Below are 19668 nucleotides of genomic sequence, written 5' to 3' on the forward strand. Positions count from 1 at the left end.
AGGAATGCCTTTCACACCTGGAGAGCCTGGTAAACCCTAAAAGAGATAACATTTACATTTGGCATTAAGGGGATTGGAAATGATGTTAAAAAAACATCTTCCTCATTTTTTAATCATAAATTAATATTAAATAAAAATACTCAAAAGTATTTCTAGTCCTTTTACTTGATACTGAAGCACTTTGCTCTAATAACAGACCAAGATCAAATTCTTTCTACGTACAAAGAGATAAGGAGTATTATTCCTACTTCACAAATTGGCAAAAGGAGCATGGAAAAGTGAGGAGTTGTGGCTTTTTCTGGTTTGGATTAGAATGAGATTCTGAATCCCAGTATTCTGAGACTGGAGGCAGAGGGTTTAACAGATACTTTCTGTATCCATTTCATCCCCTCCTCACTTTTGTGCAAGACCTCATAGCAAGTATGCTTTTACTAAATTTTCTTCCAAGCTTAAGAGCTCATTTCATATTACAAATTTATTTCCAGTTCTGTTTTAATCCAGCTCCTTCTCCATACACTTACAGCAATGACTCCTATAGCATAGTGTTTCAAAGAAGTTTCTATTTAGCTTTTGACAACTGGCACAGTTAATGTGCAAGGATTACCTTCTAAAAGGGTCTGTAAAGCACTACTGATTCCCTGGAACTTCACCAGAGGGGATACACTGGAAAACTTGCCCTCATACTGAAAGAAGTATGAGTGTGATGCATTCCAGATGCTCTAAGCCAGCAGAATATGAAAAGGAGATGATTGTTCATCTAAGGTATGTTGGACTAGCAGGTCGGCTCTTCCAGCTCACCCTGGGATTGGGTTTGGCCCTGGTCTATACTATTAGACCAACTCTAATTGTGGGGTCACACCATAATATCCACAGGGTCTTAGACAGGAGAAGCCCTGGAAGAATTGTATACTGGTCACAAATGCTTCATAAGACCAAGTTACTCACTAGAGTACCATGAGGAGACTTAGGCTTTTGTGTAAAAGTTTTGTATATACATAGCAAAATTTCATAGAATTTCAGAATCCCAGCATGGTTTGGGTTGGAAGGGACCTCAAAGCCCCCCCAGTCCAACCCCTGCCATGAGCAGGGACACCTCCACCAGCCCAGGCTGCTCCAAGCCCCGGCCAACCTGGCCTTGAACACTGCCAGGGAGGGGGCACCCACAGCTTCCCTGGGCAACCTGGGCCAGGGCCTCACCACCTCACAGTCAAGAATTTCTTCCTCATATCCAGTCTAAATCTCCCCTCTTCCAGTTTAAATCCATTCCCCTCATTCTATCGCTCTCTGCCGTTGTAAAAAGTCCCTCGCCATCTTTCCTGTAGGACCCTTCAGGAACTGGAAGGCTGCAATAAGGTCCCCCCAGTGCCTTCTCTTCTCCAGGCTGACACTCCCAATTTCCCCTTGCATTACACATATTATTCCTTGGTCTATCACTTAGGTTTTCACTCAAAGTACTCCAATATTAGCACCAAACTTACCTATATATGGACTTTCTGTGATTTAAACTAAGCCTAACTTTCAAAGGTAAAATACCAGATACTCACTGGCAGTCCCTGAAGCCCTGCATCACCTGGAGCTCCGGGTTTTCCTGGTTCACCCTGAAAAACATTTTAAGTTGCAATTTATGCAAATCAAATAAAAGGGAAAAATTTATTTCTGGAACATAGAGCTGGAGTACTTTTGGATCTATAGGATGGGAAAGTTCATGCAGTTACCCTGATAATATGCATAAAGTCACAGGTAGCAGCACAATAAACAAAAAAACTACAGAGAGTGAACAAATCTAGGGCACTACCAAAGCTCAGGTATAAGTCAACTGTGTCTTACTTTTGCTCCAGGCATCCCAGGGATCCCTTCCCGGCCATCAACTCCTGGTAAGCCCTTGAAAGTTAAAAAAAATTTTAAAAATTAATGTATTGTTGGAGAGATTTTACCTAAGCACTCTGACATACAAATCAGAACGATGTGAAGCAAATGAAGAAATGAAATATACGTACAGACTCTCCTTTAGGCCCAGGGAGACCATTTATTCCTCTTGTACCTTGAGGGCCCTAAGAATAATAGTTTTTAAAAGTTAAAACAAACACATTGAAATGACAGACGCAAAGAATGTCAACACATACTCATTCAGGTCTGCATTACCTTGAGAGTACCAATTATGTTTTATGTTTATATGCTGTAAGTAAGCAATGTTTGCAAGTCAACACAAGCTGAAATTTGTCTGTGCTCACCCTTTCTCCCTTTGGACCTGCCTCTCCCAGTGGACCTCTCTGTCCTTGATCCCCCTACAAGAAACAACATAAATATTACTATTATTTTAGCAATAAAAGCAGAATAAATTTACTTGCATTTATTAGCTAAAACCCTCAGTAAACCAACAACAGTACAGTTCACACGTGGTTAAAGCAGACATCTTAAACTCACGCTAGATTTAAAAATGCAGTTTCTTAAAACTGCAGGTTACAGCTACATTTTATAAAACACAGCTCAAGCCATCCCCTAGGAATCCAGGAGTGTCTATAGCAAAGGATGTTGCACTCCCTTCTTCAGCCCATACAGTTACTGGCTATTCCAAGCATCACTTCCAGACTGGGGGGCAGCGAGAGGAAAGAAGGGCAAAAATTGCCCTGTACAGGTTTTGTTCTACTGAATGAATATTCTCCAGTTTAAAACCTGAGAAATCCCAAGCCACAAAACCTCTGATCCACAGCCACAAGGTTTCAGACTCAGGACCTAACTGGGAAGTGTTTGGCTAACACAGACTCTACTTACAGGTGCACCAGGAAGACCCTGGGGACCAGGATCACCATCAAGTCCACGAGCTCCCTACGAAACAAGCACATAACATAAAGCATTAAAATGAGGAGCTGAAACACTCACAACTTCTCTACAGCTGAGGTTTTTTAATAGCTCTAATTAAAAATAAATAAATAAATACCGCAAAGGAATTTTGGCAAGCTTTATTTTTAACTTCTCTTGGTTTTTGTGGAGTTAATACACTTTAACTATGAGGAAATGTAACTCAGAAAATGACATTGTTTATTCTCTAAAAAGTCCTATCAGACAGAAAGGAGGTAGACCTTTTCACACAACCTCAGAAAATGCCTGTTTCTTCTTTAATAATATTATCTCCTTCACCACATAATGGAATAGCATCAAAACATGAACAGAAATCAAGTGCAGTGAGGCTATTTTCATCACGTATTTTACAAGGAAACAATGCAAACTGCTATCCTGTTGGTAATTTTAAATGGAGAGAAAGAAAAAAATTTCAAAAATATTTACAGAGAAGAAGGAACTCCTTTGCCAAACAGATGCAGTAAATATTTCAAATAGACAAAACTGCACAAAACTGTAGGCAAATAGCAGAAGAATTAGAAGATACAAATGCCAGAAAAGCAAAATAAGATACTAACAGCTTAGCAAAAGTGTCTGAGAGGACAGGAAGGATCACTTATGACAAGACTCATAATCAGGACAAATTTGATGTTGTTTCTGAACACAGACAATCACAGAATAAGGTTTTTGTAATTTCCTTTCTGCAGAAGAAGAAAATGGCACGAGTGCTACGTTCTACTCCTTCCAGAAATGCTTACCGTATAGATTTAGCAAGATCATAATAGAAATGCAACAGTCAGTTTTGAAAGAACAGTTAGAAACAGTTTGATGAACAGCAGGAAAATTACCTGAGTCCATATAAACATAAATCCCACTGGCAGCAATTTAAGACACGACAGATGAATGGAAAAAGAATAAATTCTCAATAATAAAATATCCTGACAAAAACTGGAAGAGCAGAAGCAAAAGACTTCAGGAAGATGCAAATGACAGGAGGGACTGCTTAATAAATTTTAGCTTTAAATAAAATAGGCTGTCGTTTATAAGTGCCATAACTTGTTATCTTGCTAACTACACACTTGTGCACATGCCAAACTACTCTAAATCCAAGGATCAGAGGGAAAGGTGTGAAGCACGCATGTACTTCATTAATCAGAAGGACCAAGATGTCTTTCTTCCTAACCAGCAGTACAGTAGCTGTGGAAATGCAGCTGGCAGGAGAGAGAAAATGCAGAGGGGAAAGAAAAAAAAAAAGGAGAAATTTAAATGAGATTTAAAGAATTTGGGTTGTACATTTTTCCATCCAGGCCATTTTATGGAAAGAAAGGTTAATACTCACTTTGGTACCTTTAGGTCCCATTATACCAGTTATACCTCTGATACCCACGATGCCCTGAAAAACGAGAAGTACATTCAAATTTTGCTTAAATCTTATTTTACTAGTTAAAAAAAGGAGAAATCCAGCTGCTTCCATATTAGAGTATTTAATGTATATGGTAATTTGATATTTTACTAATGTAAGACTTTTTAAAAGACTAACAGAACTATCAGGTTGAATGCTACAACCACAAATATGCGTTAAGGACTGAAAAACCCCACTGATTTCTCTTCTTGATTACCACAGAGCTGAAGCATTTTCCCTGTGTGAGAGGAACACACGAAGGCCAGATGTGCAGAAGTGCTAAGTTGTCGTAAGTGGGGTATTGGACAGATGCAGGAGAAAGGCACCAGACTTTAAAGAACTCTAGAGGTGGACAAAATTGGGCAAGGATTTTGAGACTAAAAATGCTAAGTTTATATGTCTGACTGAGTAGACATCCTAGTGCAGCAGGATGTATCATAACTACCCTCCTCTCCCTTCAAAATACAGTTGTGTGAGGAATTTTGCTTCAATTTTTTCCTCTTCCTGAGAGACTGAAACTCCACAAGCTGTCTCTTCTCTGCAGAGAAACCAAACTCGCAGCCATAACGTGTTTTTCCTGCAATGAGAATGCACTACAACTGTGTTCATGAAACAGCTGCACACACTTCAACACAGCATGGACAAATCTCTCCATTTTTAGAGTGCCTCTAAAGCCTTGTTTATCATCTTTTCCACAGGCTGTCAATCTGCCATCACTTTCTGCACATTGTGAATCCCACATTTTAATAAGAAACAATTATCCAGTTATTTTAAACTTTGTTTGTAAGGTCATCAACTGGTGAAACAGTGAAGTAAAATGAGTAATGCATTAAATAAAAAGGGAAAAGAAAGTCAATCTCTAATTGGTTTTTAATTCCACTGCATTATTTCACAGTGACTGAAGAACTTTACCAACCGAGTTAAATTAATTGGTCCCCACAGGCCCTTCAAGCAGCAGAAGCTGCATCCTACACAAGTACTTTCTCTGCACCGGGGTCACAGGGATACTTCTTGCAGCATCAAGCATACGAAGGATCACATCCTTTCCTTTACTTTGTCTGCATTTTTTTTTATCTTTCTGTAGTCCTAATCCAGAGGTTTATGTTGTCTTCTGTTTATGGAGAATTCTGTAATTTAGGATTTGGATGCCATGTGAATCCAAGTAAGCTCCTATATAATATAACATCTAGACACCAATGGCATTATAGTTTCACACCCAGGAAAAAAGCACAAGACTTCATCAGAAAATAAACTATAGAAATTAAATGTGTTATACCTATGCTCATTTCTCTGTCTTAGAATGACCCCTTTATGCTGTTCCCTTATTGCCTGTTCAGCTGTGGTAACCATGTTTTAAACAAATACTAGCTTTGCAAGGATGAAGTCAGAGTCATCAAAATTATGGAAAGGAAAGCCAAAGAAGAAAAACCAAATAAAACAACCCAACTATTTGCACAATCTAAGACAAAATCTAACAAAATCTAGGACATAGGATACTTTTTAAGATAAGCCTTTCCATAGGACTATTTAGAGCTTTGTGACAAGAGAGAATGTAGCTTTTTTGGAGAGACTTAAATAATTCTACTTTCACTCATAGACAATACAGCAGAATAAAGAAAAAGGTGTGTGGAGATTTCATAACATCTGTTTTCTTACAATAAGAAGAAAAAAAAACGACATAATAAAGCAAATGGGTAACACTACGTAAGAGGAAATACTTTACTGGAGGGCCTTGAGCTCCCACTTCACCACTAGGTCCTTGGTCTCCTTCTTCACCCTGGGAAAGCAAAAGGAACACATCTGTAATCAATCCATGCCACGCATATTGCTCCCTCATCGTAGGATGTACATTTACCACTTACTGCTTTTGGTCACCATGTCCTGCTTGAAGGAAATCCAAATGAAGTCACACTACTTCCTCAGAGCACAGACAGATACTCCTTTAGGTTCACATTCTACTCAACTATTAGTCAAAAGGGTAACTTCAGAGCGACTCCAGTATAAAGAATAATGATATTTTACTCTTAATCTGTCCCTCCCTTTTTTCTTGGTGTTAATCTCTTTAGGTTTTCTTGTTCTTTTAGACCGAAAGCGTAATGAAGGTATATTCATATATGTGAAAGGACTGGATATGCTACTACCTCTGCACCACAACACAATGTTGCACTTCAATTTTTTTTGAAATTAAAATGGTAAAATGCCTTGTTCAACACCTCTGTGGTTACATGATAACCTCTCTCATACAACGATAGCACACACTAATGGAACAACAGTACTTACTGCCAGTTTAGTTAGCAAAATGTGAGTTTGGAAAATAATACAACTGCTCAACATAAAGGCAAAAACAGGCAAGCTGTTTCTAATAAATGAACCTTCTGTTCAATGTGCTAAGGAAGAGAGCTGGGGTTTTTTAAAAACTTTTCTCTGATTTTTTTTTGTCCTCCAGGATTGAAGCATGGACCAAGGCAGTGTAGATATACTCAATTTTTCTTACAAATATTTCAACATTAAACAAGGTTAATTCAAAAGGAACACCGTAAAAGAGTTCACGTTTCAGTCTTCAAGCTGAATTGGACTTGGCTTCTTTACTGAAGTTATTCTCTTTCTTTGCCTATGAACTTATACTGTGTTCTGTCCCTCTCAAACACATTTTTCCCTCTCATTCTTCCTGTCACTACACATTCATGCCACAGAACAATTTACTTGGTAAAGCCACAGAATTCTTCTGCATTTGAATGTCTGCCAGTTTTCCAATTAATAAATTTCACTTTAATTTTTGCCGTGAGCTCCGTAGCAATTAAACTGAATGAAGAAACTAAAAAGCAAGAGGAGTACGACTTCAGCATTATAATAAATACAGAATACAAGTGAATGAAGCATAGAGGTGTGCCTTTGGGTGCTCTGGAACATGATGATATGTAGCATCTCTTCATGCTTTCTGGTAAAACAATTAATAGTTCTAACCAAATGTAATGCTGTTTTTGAAGAAGAGCCTAAACTACAATTAGCTTGCCAAAACCAGTGGTTTGTATCTTTTTTGTTTTTTACCTTATAACCTTGTTTTCCTGGTTCACCAGACTCTCCTTTTGAGCCTTTCTGTCCCTAAAATAAACGTAAAAACCAAAATCAATAAATAATTAGAGATTATTCAAAATTACAATAGTTTTGTGAATCTGACACAGACTCTGCAGAACTATCTTGCAGTTCCCTCTGCAATCCCCACTCACCACCGCTTCCTCATACATCCAGTTAACACCACATATTAAAAACCATGTTCAAAAAGGCCTGCTCCTGCACCTAACAAGGCTGCATTTCTAGGCATGTTAGTGCTTCTGCTCATGTTGCCCCACAACCATTTCCTCAGGCCAGGAACCAGCATACATTAAAAAAAAACAACTTAGATAAAATGAGACTCCAAAAGTGTTTCAAAATTAGAATTCATAGGTCTTGAAGGAAGACAGAAAGAAGGAAAAATGACTAAGGATTTGGGGGAATATTTAGTTTCTGGAGACAGGCTACAAATAGTCCAGAAAGGGAATGAAGCAATCCTTCACATATTCTCATCCTTTCAGGACCCCACATAAATTTTACCCTGAAGATTACAGCAGCAGTAAGAGACTTCAACAACTAGAAGTTATTTTGGCAGTCAAGAGTTGGAATAACCCTAAGTATCCAGACTGATGCAATGGCTTTTGAAATTAACAGTGAAGTGCCCTTCTGTCCAGCCAGCAATTACCATCCCTAGTGCTTTGAGACAGCATCTCTGCAAGGCAGTGTCCTGGTTTACTGGGGCAGAATTTTAAAGTCACTTTTCTGTTGAGGAAAACTGTGATTTTTGTAAGGACTACAACACTATCTCATGGGAACAAAGTCATAAAACTTGGTTATAGTTTTCAGCTAATGCTGGTATGTGATGCTCAAGGCCTTCAGTGGTCTTGAGATAAACAGGTGCAGAGGGAAGCAGAAACCCACGGGAGCTGATTCCAGGCTGACCAGTTAATACTATTCCATACCAGAAGTCATATTCACTATAAATCGGGGAGTTTGCTGGGGATGGCCTTTGTCCTCCTTCTTCTTCCCTCCTCCATGACATCTCAAAAGAGACTTGATTACTGTCCTAGCCTGAAGCCTACTTCCCCACAATACCGGCTGAGTATAACTCTGTGTATCATAACTGTTATTAATATTAGTTTTTATTATTATTAGTTTATTAAATCTATATCCATTTCAACCCACAAATCTCCTTTCTTTTTCTCAGGGTACCAGGTGATAGAGCACCTGTATAAACCACAACAGGCAGATTTTCTTACCTTCATTCCCATTAAGCCAGCATGTCCTGGGCGGCCAGGTGGGCAAGCATTGGGACACTGGAAAAGCATCCACATAGTTACTACCATATAGGCTGAATAAAGTTGTCTGAGGTTATTTAAAAAATTAAAACCATGGGAAACTATCTTACCAATGGGTCGCCATCTTGCAAGCCAATTGTTCCCTAGATGAAGTGAAATTAATCAAAGTCAGTAAAAGAGAAATAAGCAGATCTGACTCATTAGACAACACAGTCATCAGACAAAACAGAAACTACTACTGTCTAAAGCTGGAATCACAAATATAATCAACCAAAGGGTCTCTGACATGAAAAGCACCTAAACTGTAGGATTTTACTGCAGGACTCCAGGTACTTGCAAAATCCTGTCCTCTAACTTAGCTGAACTTTTCTGAAAAACAAAATACTTCTTTTGGTTTTTAAGCTACCTAAAATGTATTTTCTATTAAATACAGAAGAATTCTATTAAAAATAGAAATATTAACTCTATTTCCATTATATATATCTGAACACCATGAATTTCCAAGAGAATCCATGACAATTTCTGTCATAAGGATAACTTACTTTTCCAGCTTACTACCATTCTGCAAAAGATTCAGACCTTTACAGATCAAATACTCTTCCCACCACACAAGTACTGGTAGATGAGTGAAATGTCTGGCAGTTAATGGGACTGCAATAAATAGAGATCAGTGTACAACGAGATGGACTCGGTAGGGGGGGGAAGGCCATTCCTTGTAATAAATCAAATACTTGATAGAAGTTAACGGGAGGCTTATGAGGCACAACAGGGAGAAATACGACTTCACAGCAGCAGCTGGATTCTTTAAAGCTCAGTGAGAGGAAGCACACTGTTTCAAAGAGAAGCACAGGAGGATTTAAGGAATGCGCTGGTCTCCTTTTATACAGGATTAAAAACAAGAAGCTGAAGGTATGTTGGGGTCCATAAAGTCATCAACTGGAGTGGGACTGTGGCACTTCAGAAATCCAAAAAGGACAAAACTGCCAAGGAACAGAAGCAGCATACGCCATTACTGTGAATTTATTTTTACTTGATTCCTAATACTCTTCTCCCCTTTACCACTCACTTTTCCTGTAATGCCTCTGCCAATTCTCTGGCGACTTGTGTGAAAACAAGAAACATGGCATAAACAAAGCATATGGATTTAGGGTCTTGTCCAGCAGAGGAAGAGCAGCAGCTTTTAAAAAATACATTAGCATGACACACATTTCCCAGCGGTTTGCATTTCACAGCACCCAGCCGCTAATGTGTCTGCCAAATGCTCTGTTTTATCTCTCTGGGCAGGTAAATAGCCCTGAGACACAGGCATAACACACATCCCTCCTCCCAGGAGGCTCAAAGAAGATAACCATTCCCCTGGAGAGGCGAAGCGCTGGTGTCAAGTTTTCTTCTAACCCTTGCAAGTAGCAGGCCTGGTTGCAAGACATTAAAGCTTAACCCACCTGGGAGCAGATATTTCTGGTTCATGAGCCAAATATCAAATTTGTCTCCTCCCAACAAAGAAAAGTCTACCCCTGCTGAAGACCAGAAACTCGCTTTCTAAATGAAAGATCAAATATTGATATGATTAAATGAGTTGTAGCTCAGGCTTCAAACACGAGCCTCTAGACACTATGAATTAATGTAGCCTGCTGAAATCCTGAAGTAGGTATTGAGTTGCAGGACTCAGCTGTAGGACTTGAGGAGAAGTTCTTGAGGTAGGATTTGAGGAGGAGTTCTTGTGGGACTTGAGGAGTAGCAACAATATGCAATTCGGGCAATAGCACATGTTAAAGGCAATCACTTACCCGAGGACCTGGTGGTCCTGGTGGCCCTGGTGGCCCTCTTTTTCCTGGATCTCCCTAAAACAGGGCAAAGGAATTTTGCTGATTCACAGTAATGATGACAACGAGCAGTTACATATTCATACCTCACAACAACAGTGAGAAATGGAGTAGCTAGAGAAGAACAAGCTAAGTCGCCAATTAAAACCACAAAATAGGTCCCAGAGTAGAATGGGAAAACTGATTTTTTAGTAGACATGTTGCGGAATAGGAGCCACAAAAAAGCAATAAATTCTTAGCTGTTTAAGCAAGCTGAAACATCTGACCACAGGATCATCTATGCACTCCTAACTGCTAATTAAGTTCTGAATTCAAAGAATCCCAGTAACTGGCAAAAACGCCCAAAGCAGACAGAGGAAAAACTCCACTTTTTCAGAACCCAAGATGAATTTACAAAGTTAGAATCTTCTCTTGTTTGTGAGGTTTTCATGTCCATTGCTTTCAGAAGTAAAGATAAGACAAAAGCTCTACAAATTATTTTTTTCTGAATGCTTTAAACTAAAATAAATCCAATATTCTGACAGGAACCACCCTTTAACTCAATACTGTCATTTCAATATTATGTTTGAAATGTTACTACATCATAACTTAAATTAACAAGATGAATATAGGAAAAATAGTAACTTATTCTCACAATGCATGAGCTATAGAGCCATAGGTTTAAAAACACTAAAAGAGGAAAACTTCTTTTCCACACAGTGTGTAATTACATTGTGGGACTCACTATCACAACGTGTTCTGATGCAGGCAGTCTCTGAACCGCCACCTGCCAGATAATGTGATAGTATGACAAAAAATGTCATTTCACAACCAGCCTGCACACTTCCCTAGGTATCCATTATAACCCTGGCTACACACAAGACAGTGAGCTAGATGGATCATCTTCCGAAATAAATTGGCAGGTTTTAATATTCTTTTTTACATTCCTTTACATGACTGAGAGTAACACACGGGGAGAGGTATGCATTTCAAAGCAGGTTTCACTGAACAAAATTTTAATGCTATTTCACATTTCAAGCAAAAACAAAATTAACAATTGGCTTCAATTTGCATTTTAGCGGCAAAGTATGACAAAATATGACAGTGTCCTGACACTGACTGCACAGTTCAGCAGTAAGGTCAGTAGATGCTGTCACATTTAAAATGAGATTAAGAAGAAATACTGAACTGCCACGCTCACTGATATGCAAATGGAAAACTGAAGTGGTGTGTGGTCACATACCACAGTGTATATGGGAGAAGACAGGAGTCAAGCTACAGGTCTGCTTATAATGTTAAGTTTTACACTTCCTGTCTTTCTGGCAGATCTGGTTTTGATTTTAACTTTCCTTGAGTAATCACAGAACCATAGAATGTGTTGGGTTGGAAGGGACCTTTAAAGCTGATCCAGTCCAACCCCTGCAGTGAGCAGGGACATTGGTACTGGATCAGGTTGCTCAGGCCCCATCAAGCCTGACTTTCAATATCTCCAGAGATGGGGCTTATAGCATACTAGATGAAATTTTTAATTCTAATCTAATGGGTGGCCCCTTGGTTTTTATTTCTGATGAGTTCCAAACACAACCTTTCCTTTACCAGTGATGGCTGCAGAGGAGAAAAACATGTTTTCAAGTGCTGTTATAACCCAAATAGTGTTTAGACAGCACAGTAATTCTTCAATTTGTTGTCTAAGTACCTTCTAGCAACTGAATAAACCTATATTTGCAGCGAATTTGGCAGTACTTACAGGTGGACCAGCACGACCTACTTCCCCAGGAAGTCCTGCAGCACCAGCTGGACCCTACAACAACCAAGTTAAATATTATTATTAAACCATACAACACCTCTATAACAAGCATCCAAGGTGTAAGAACATGTAATTATGTCAAACACAAACTATGCCTTCAGACACCAGTATTCTTCCCCCATATACCGCAGACCTAGGCAACCTCATTAGTAGCTGAAGAAAGCATACATAATAGACACAGGACATCAGGACTAAAATAGTCTCTTTTTTTCACTGAATTACTTTTTATTACAGTACAACAGCTTTATTTGATATTTGAACAGATTCATTAAACTGTATAGTTATGAATTGTAAAAACGATACTTACAGCTGGTCCAAGAAGCCCCTTGCCCTGTGAAATATGAAAAAAGGTCAGAAAGGTGGGGAGGTTCCACACTCAGTCAAACTGTTTGCCAAGAACGGATTATTCAGGATAAATAGATACAAAAAACCCGATATTTGATTCTGCAAAATCATTTTGAAATCTTGTTTCACTGATGTTAAATATCGATTTTTTTATTAGCTAATCAGTATCAAGAGAAAAATTCAATTATTTAATAAGTTGCCTTGCAGTAGAATTTATTTACACACATTTACAAACACATGCACTTCCACAAAGGAATGAAGACACTAAAGCCTCTCAGTTCAGCTAATTATCAAGTAACATGACAAACACACCTATGCTATAATAATTTCCTTCTAACAGTGCATTTAAAATGATAATAGAAGAGACTTTTTTTTCCCACTAGTGCTTCCCCAAGGTCTGAATCCATTAAATTAGGTCTTTTTTGTAACCAGAAGGAACACCAAACTGCTCCCATTTACATTTTCCATCAGTATTGCTCTGAATCATTTTAATGAGAAGTGCACAAGATACAAATGGCTTTCTGCCTATTGGGACAACAGACTTCCTCTAAGAAAACAGTGCCCTCAGCCTTGCATTACTAAAGCAAATGGATAATATAAGGAGAACCGTGTCAATAATGTGTATGAAATGCTAGCATATAAAATCACCAACATCTTACACCTTCAGGAGATCTGATGTAATACGGCACCCAGGCTTAGAGGAGTTTAAAAGCCACAGAATCACAGAATCGCTCGGTTGGAAAAGCCCTCTGAGATCATCATGTCCAACCATTCCTGTCTACCCACTAAACCATATCCTTAAGTACCTCGTCTACCCGCTCTTTAAATACATCCAGGGATGGGGACTCCACCACCTCCCTGGGCAGCCTGTTCCAGCTTCTGACGACCCTCTCAGTAAAGAACTTCCTCCTTATTTCTAACCTGAACCTCCCTTGGCACAGCTTGGTGCCATTTCCCCTTGTTCTGTCCCCCATCACCTGGGAGAAGAGACCAGCACCCACCTCTCTACAACCTCCCTTGAGGTAGTTGTAGGTGGTGATGAGGTCTCCCCTCAGCCTTCTCTTCTCCAGGCTAAACAAGCCCAGTTCCCTCAGCCGCTCCTCATCAGGCTTGTTCTCCAGACCCCTCACCATCCTTGTGGCTCTTCTCTGAACACGCTCCAGAATCTCAACATCCTTCTTCTAGTGAGGGGCCCAGAACTGAACACAGTACTCGAGAATATAACACCAGGACTGTATCTGCAACTGTGCCTTTAGAAAACTTGGTGTAACACATGGAAAATTTCAAGCATTTATCAGTCCTTCCACTTTTACCATTTAATACACAGCAGAAAGCAAACTCTTTCATCTCACATAACCTACGTAAATGCCTTTGCTATTACTTAGCACTCCCTTGCTGCAATTCATCTGGGGGTGTTTATCTGACCCACGGAGCACAGGGAGTGCAAGAGCACGGGCAGTAACCTCCAGTTTGCAATCACCTGGTTCAGAGACACTGGGAAGCTCCACATTTTCATCACGGACCTGCTGCCATCCCCCACAAAGAGTCCAAATACCACCAGTATTTGTACACGTACCCCATGCCAGAAGTGTGCTTTAGTAGACCTTAAAATATGTTCAATTTCTCTGTCACTAAGTACACACAATCCTATCCATATGTCAGATCTGTAAAACACTATAGCAATATAATAGAAAAGTTGGAGGGAAGTTAACAGAGAGAATGGATTGAAGGCTGCAATACACACACTGAATGTAGCAGCCCCCGGTCCATTTTGCAGGGCCAGATCAGAGATATCAGCATATTAGATGGTAAATTACTTGAATTAATCAAAAGTATTCTACTAATTTTGTAAATCTGCCATTTGGGAGACTACCTGCAAAAGAGATGAGGCAAAGAGAATTAAAACTAAATGATGAAGCAGGAAAAAATAGAGCACAGGGACAGTAAAATAAAATAACTGAAGATGGCCAGGATACGTTCTGGGGAAGAACGGGTGACAGAAGCAGAAGAGCAAATACCATATATAAAACTTGAGAGACTTGATATTCTCTTTCAGTTACTTGGCCAATAAATTCCACTGGATGAGCTTAAAAACCAGCGATAATAATTTAAAACTAATTCATGTTGTAGCCAAGGCTTCTGACTTTCTGTTTGTACTGAGCATTTTAACAACTTAAACAAGGGTTTTTTGTCAGAAATTAAGTCTTTGGATAACCATCCAGACACTACTCCCCTTGCAAAAGGCCACTGATTGAATTCAAAGCAGTGCATAATTACACCTGAATTCTCAATTAAACGGGTAAGCAGTATGCAGATGCAGAAGTGTGCTCACTGTGTTTCTAGTAAGAGTGGTCTCATGGATCAAACCAAAGACCTGCGAAGGTTAAAAAACCCAGAGCTTCTCAAAAAGTCACTGAGAATCTGAACCATCGCACTCCAGCAGTACCACTCCTAGCCCTTGTTTGCTTTGTCTTCTTCAAGATTAGGTTTCATTACTCAAAAATTAATCTCACTAAAGGTGAGAAGATCGGTATGGGCCATTTCTTGGAGAAACTTCCACTAACTGCTCTATTTCTTCAGCAGCTTAAAGCCATTCATCAAAAGGAAAGCCTATAGAAATAGAACTTCCCCAAGAGATTTACTCTGAGCATTAATCTTTCCATATGAATTCAGCGTATGCAGTTAACAACCACAGCGCTACTAGGCTTCTTCCTAAGGTTAATCCTTCTACTTCACATTTTAACCTTAGTAATTAAAAGGGTAATGACACAAGGTGATTAAGCATAGCTGTCTTTTCTTTGCCTTTAATAACTACAAATTCTCATTTCTTCATTATAAATACTCCTGCAGATTCACCTTTAAATACAAGGTCCAGCCGCTTATTAAGCAGAGGCAGAACAACTCCAAAGGCAATCCCTACCGAGCTTCACTGAAGCGTCATTTTATCACCTTAAGACTGAAAATCTCAGGGCAAACAAAAATCGCTCAACTTTGACCAACGGTCCAAAATCTCAGCAGATTTCTTGCTTTTACAGTCTCAAAATATGGTCACAAAAGACCTGAATCAGGTAAGGGCTGCTCTGAATTCTACCTTGACAAGTTGGTTTCCCTTGCTGCTTTCCCATAGTAACGTCTCCACTTCTAAGTTGAGATTAACCCTCTACACCTATTTTATATACTCAATTTTCTGAAGGCTCTTAAATTATTTGTTCTCACATTGTTCTGTTAATGGTAGGGTTAAATCATGTATGTTTTCTAAAAATCAGTTTTTATTTCAGTTGACTAAATACTACGGTATATTAACCTAGGATTTCAGTAATCCAACTTTAATTCCCCATTTTTTCCTCTCCCATAGTTGTTCATGTACACTTTTTTCCATATATTGAGTAACGTATCTAACAAAGGTAAGCTATCTCTTCATTGCAGCTACCCATTTTAAAATAAATTGCAAATGACCCAGAAATTACTTCCCCATCCACTTGACAGCAAAAAAAAATGAAAATAAACAAATATACATACAAACTTAACCCCCTAGCAGAAAAATGTAGGGCTTCCAGTCTACCTAGATGCTACCTCAGTTCTGCTCTTTTCTGTGACTAAATTTAGCTCATATATTGAGACTGCAGATTGAACAGCCATTATAAAAGTATTACCTATTTTCCAGATTTTCAGGTAAGAAGCAGCATCCATGAAAATTAAATGCAAATGTCCACACAGAATGATTCATCTTAAGTTTGAACGTGTCTACAATGCAACAACTTCAAAATAACGTCATTTCCTCTCTGGCCAAATTATCAAAATGATTGTTTAAGATAAATTTAATGAAAGTTAGTGGGACAGGGTCAAAAATAGAAAGATACAGTCCAAGATACAGAATTTCACAGCAAGGAGTGCTATATTAGAATATAATGCCTCTTCTATTTAATTCCCATAATTTCTCCAAAAATAATCTAATCTATAGTTTAATTCTGTGCAGCCTTATTACAATTTCATGCCAGTCATCTTATTCTACACTCATTTTCCTTGAGGTTTTTCCTACCTGATTTCCTAAATAACCTAAGTTTCTACATGCCAACCATCATTCATTTCTTCAACTCTGCAAAATTCCTAAAATTCACAAGTATTTTCAGCCCCCAAAAACTGATGTTGAAGCCATCTGCATACTGACCAGAACAGTACTCTTCGCATGTCCTTTCAGTAGTATCTCCACACTTTGATATAAAGACAAAGAGGTTCCTTAATGTATGACTTTAATATCTTATGAGTTCTCTGAAACGTCAGAAATAGTTTCTGGCTCTTCTTCACTACATTAAATGGTAAGAAATCTTTATATTGATACTTAAGGTCTCTTCATATTACTTACCGGAAGTCCACGAGCACCTGGCGGTCCTGGCTCACCCTTGAAAAGATAAATATTGACAAAATAATGCAAACATGCTGGTTAGCCTGACCTCTGATGTTTATTTCATTTGTCCAATGCTGAAGAAGTCAGGTTTCACTGTTCTGGCTCCCTCAGGGTATGACTGTGGTATAATTATAGCACCACGAGATGAAAAGTGCCTCGCCATTGCTGAGGATCACAGAATCACAGAATCGTTCGGTTGGAAAAGACCTCTGAGATCATCATGTCCAACCGTTCCTGTCTACCCACTAAACCATATCCCTAAGTACCTCGTCTACCCGCTCTTTAAATACATCCAGGGATGGTGACTCCACCACCTCCCTGGGCAGCCTGTGCCAGCTTCTGACGACCCTCTCAGTAAAGAACTTCCTCCTTATCTCTAACCTGAACCTCCCTTGGCACAGCTTAGTGCCGTTTCCCCTTGTTCTATCCCCCATCACCTGGGAGAAGAGACCAGCAGCCACCTCTCTACAACCTCCCTTGAGGTAGTTGTAGGTGGTGATGAGGTCTCCCCTCAGCCTTCTCTTCTCCAGGCTAAACAAGCCCAGTTCCCTCAGCCGCTCCTCATAAGGCTTGTTCTCCAGACCCCTCACCATCCTTGTGGCTCTTCTCTACAGTCAACACTAACAGGATCAATATGATGCCACCATCCCTTACTGCTGGCTGGGGAATGAAAGCTGCTTTGGACTGTGTGAAAAGGGCCCCATGGGTCTGCATTCTATAGATTTTTTAATTAATTTTAATTACTTGCATAATCAAATTATTTTTCATTAATTGCATAGGGACAAACAAAAATCCTGCTTAAAAAAATAAAATCCCAGGATTTCATGCATCATTTTGTTCTTACCTTCTGTCCTTTTGGTCCCGTGGCTCCACGTGACCCATCAGGTCCTGTGAATCCCTTTGGAAGTAACGTATACAATGTTAATGCAAAGGTTACGTGGTTTTCCTAATTGCAACAGAAAACATTCTGAAATACAGAATAATGAAGTTATTAAATGAGATGAGGAACTGCAGGAGACTTACAATTCAAATGCTTATTTACATGTACAGACAGAACTGCCCAAATTCAATGTACTTCTGGTGACAAACAGAGGCACAGGAGTGCCTGTGACATGTGAGCTTCAAAAATTAAATCACAATTAACTGAACTTGTGATCTCGTATGATCTTACTTCCTCTCAATGGGAGATTGACTAATTTAGTCTATGGCTCAGGTTAAAACCAACTGTCAGTGTTTTCCATTTCGAATACATCATTCATTGACAAAAAAAGAGAATTAACAAAGCTGCCAGGCTGGATTGTAGGTTAATCTTTGAACTGTACTTGTCTATCTGGCTAAAATTAAAAAGCAATCAAGATATTATAACTGTAAATACATTTTGAGTTACTTTATTTTCTTCCATTTCCAAAATTTTAACCAGCTTATATAGCTTAGAAGTTTCCAGATATTCATAAAAACCTCTTGCTTTTACATTTGTCCAATACTTTTCTTTTTTGGTACACTTCCAGCAATTCAGTGCTCGCCCAAAGGGATGTTTTCTCTAATAATTTCCTTTCAAAAGCTTACATGATCATTAGAGGCAATTACTGTACAGTATCTTTACTCAGTCTATTAAACCTGACAATGAAATCATTAGTGAAAGCAGAACAAGATTTAAAAAGTCAGAACTGACTCGCCAATTAAAAATGGAAGAAGGTATTACAAATCTAAATCTCCAATTAAAAGTGGAGTGCACAGTGGGAGTACAATAAGGTCCCATGTTTTGTCTTCAAGTGAAAATAAAAAAGGTTCACCATTACACAACACAGTGTTCTAGTATTACAAATTCACTCATCCACTAACAGAATCATAGGATCACAGAGTGGTTTGGGTTGGAAGGGACCTTAAAGCCCCCCCAGTCCAACCCCTGCCATGGGCAGGGACACCTCCACCAGCCCAGGCTGCTCCAAGCCCCGGCCAACCTGGCCTTGAACACTGCCAGGGAGGGGGCACCCACAGCTTCCCTGGGCAACCTGGGCCAGGGCCTCACCACCTCACAGTCAAGAATTTCTTCCTCATATCCAGTCTAAATCTCCCCTCTTCCAGTTTAAAACCATTCCCCCTTATCCTATCACTACACTCCCTGATACAGTCCCTCCCCATCTTTCCTGTAGGCCCTCTTTAAGTACTAGTATATGTTTTAATATATAATTTAAAATACTAGTTTGCTGTATATAATCTTTTTTGGGATGTTTTAAATTAAATTATAAAATTATCCTACCACTTAGGTAAATTAAACATAAGTTTGCCTGCCCCCTGGCACAAGATCTAAGTACTAATGCAACAATCTTGCTTCATAGCAACAAATGCTTTCAAACATTGCTCTCGAGAGAAATACGAAGAGTTGCCCAAAAACGTATGAAGGTATTTTCATTGCCACCAATTTACTCAAGAGATACAACCCAAAAGGCTATCGACACTAGATGATGTTGACACTTTATTCTTCTATATTATTTTCCACAAAGAAAAGAAGATACATCAGCAGGTAGAGGCTCTGCAGTGGCTGAAGTCTGGGAGGTTTTAATTTGTAGTAACAGCTATATGGAAATCACAGTTTTTCCTCAGAAACCGAGTTAAAATTCATGCTTAAGCTTCAATTTAGTAAAAAGATAACTGTTCACTTTAACATCAGGTTTACAGGGCTGATTGAAATTATTTCTTTTCTTCCCATTTTCTCCATC

The 19668-nt window shown here is 39.0% G+C and overlaps 1 protein-coding gene across 1 annotated transcript in view; it reads right to left on the bottom strand.

Annotated features, from left to right (window-relative positions):
• COL9A1 (collagen, type IX, alpha 1) overlaps window positions 1–19668 on the bottom strand; it is a gene marked incomplete at its 3' end in the record, with an annotated part of 43612 nt that overhangs the window by 1030 nt on the left and 22914 nt on the right. The window contains exons 11-26 of the mRNA XM_010185396.1: window positions 17793–17846; window positions 16907–16942; window positions 12506–12529; window positions 12139–12192; window positions 10377–10430; window positions 8700–8732; window positions 8551–8607; window positions 7289–7342; window positions 5964–6017; window positions 4178–4231; window positions 2773–2826; window positions 2232–2285; window positions 1998–2051; window positions 1828–1881; window positions 1545–1598; window positions 1–36 (exon numbers count right to left, since the gene is read on the bottom strand). The exon at window positions 1–36 is cut by the window's left edge and continues 1 nt beyond it. Of these exons, the coding sequence (XP_010183698.1) occupies window positions 1–36; window positions 1545–1598; window positions 1828–1881; window positions 1998–2051; window positions 2232–2285; window positions 2773–2826; window positions 4178–4231; window positions 5964–6017; window positions 7289–7342; window positions 8551–8607; window positions 8700–8732; window positions 10377–10430; window positions 12139–12192; window positions 12506–12529; window positions 16907–16942; window positions 17793–17846 (780 nt within the window). The remainder of the gene's footprint in view (window positions 37–1544; window positions 1599–1827; window positions 1882–1997; window positions 2052–2231; window positions 2286–2772; window positions 2827–4177; window positions 4232–5963; window positions 6018–7288; window positions 7343–8550; window positions 8608–8699; window positions 8733–10376; window positions 10431–12138; window positions 12193–12505; window positions 12530–16906; window positions 16943–17792; window positions 17847–19668) is intronic.

The sequence above is a fragment of the Mesitornis unicolor genome, unplaced genomic scaffold (assembly GCF_000695765.1).
Source record: "Mesitornis unicolor isolate BGI_N332 unplaced genomic scaffold, ASM69576v1 scaffold2805, whole genome shotgun sequence".
Lineage (NCBI taxonomy): Eukaryota > Metazoa > Chordata > Aves > Mesitornithiformes > Mesitornithidae > Mesitornis > Mesitornis unicolor.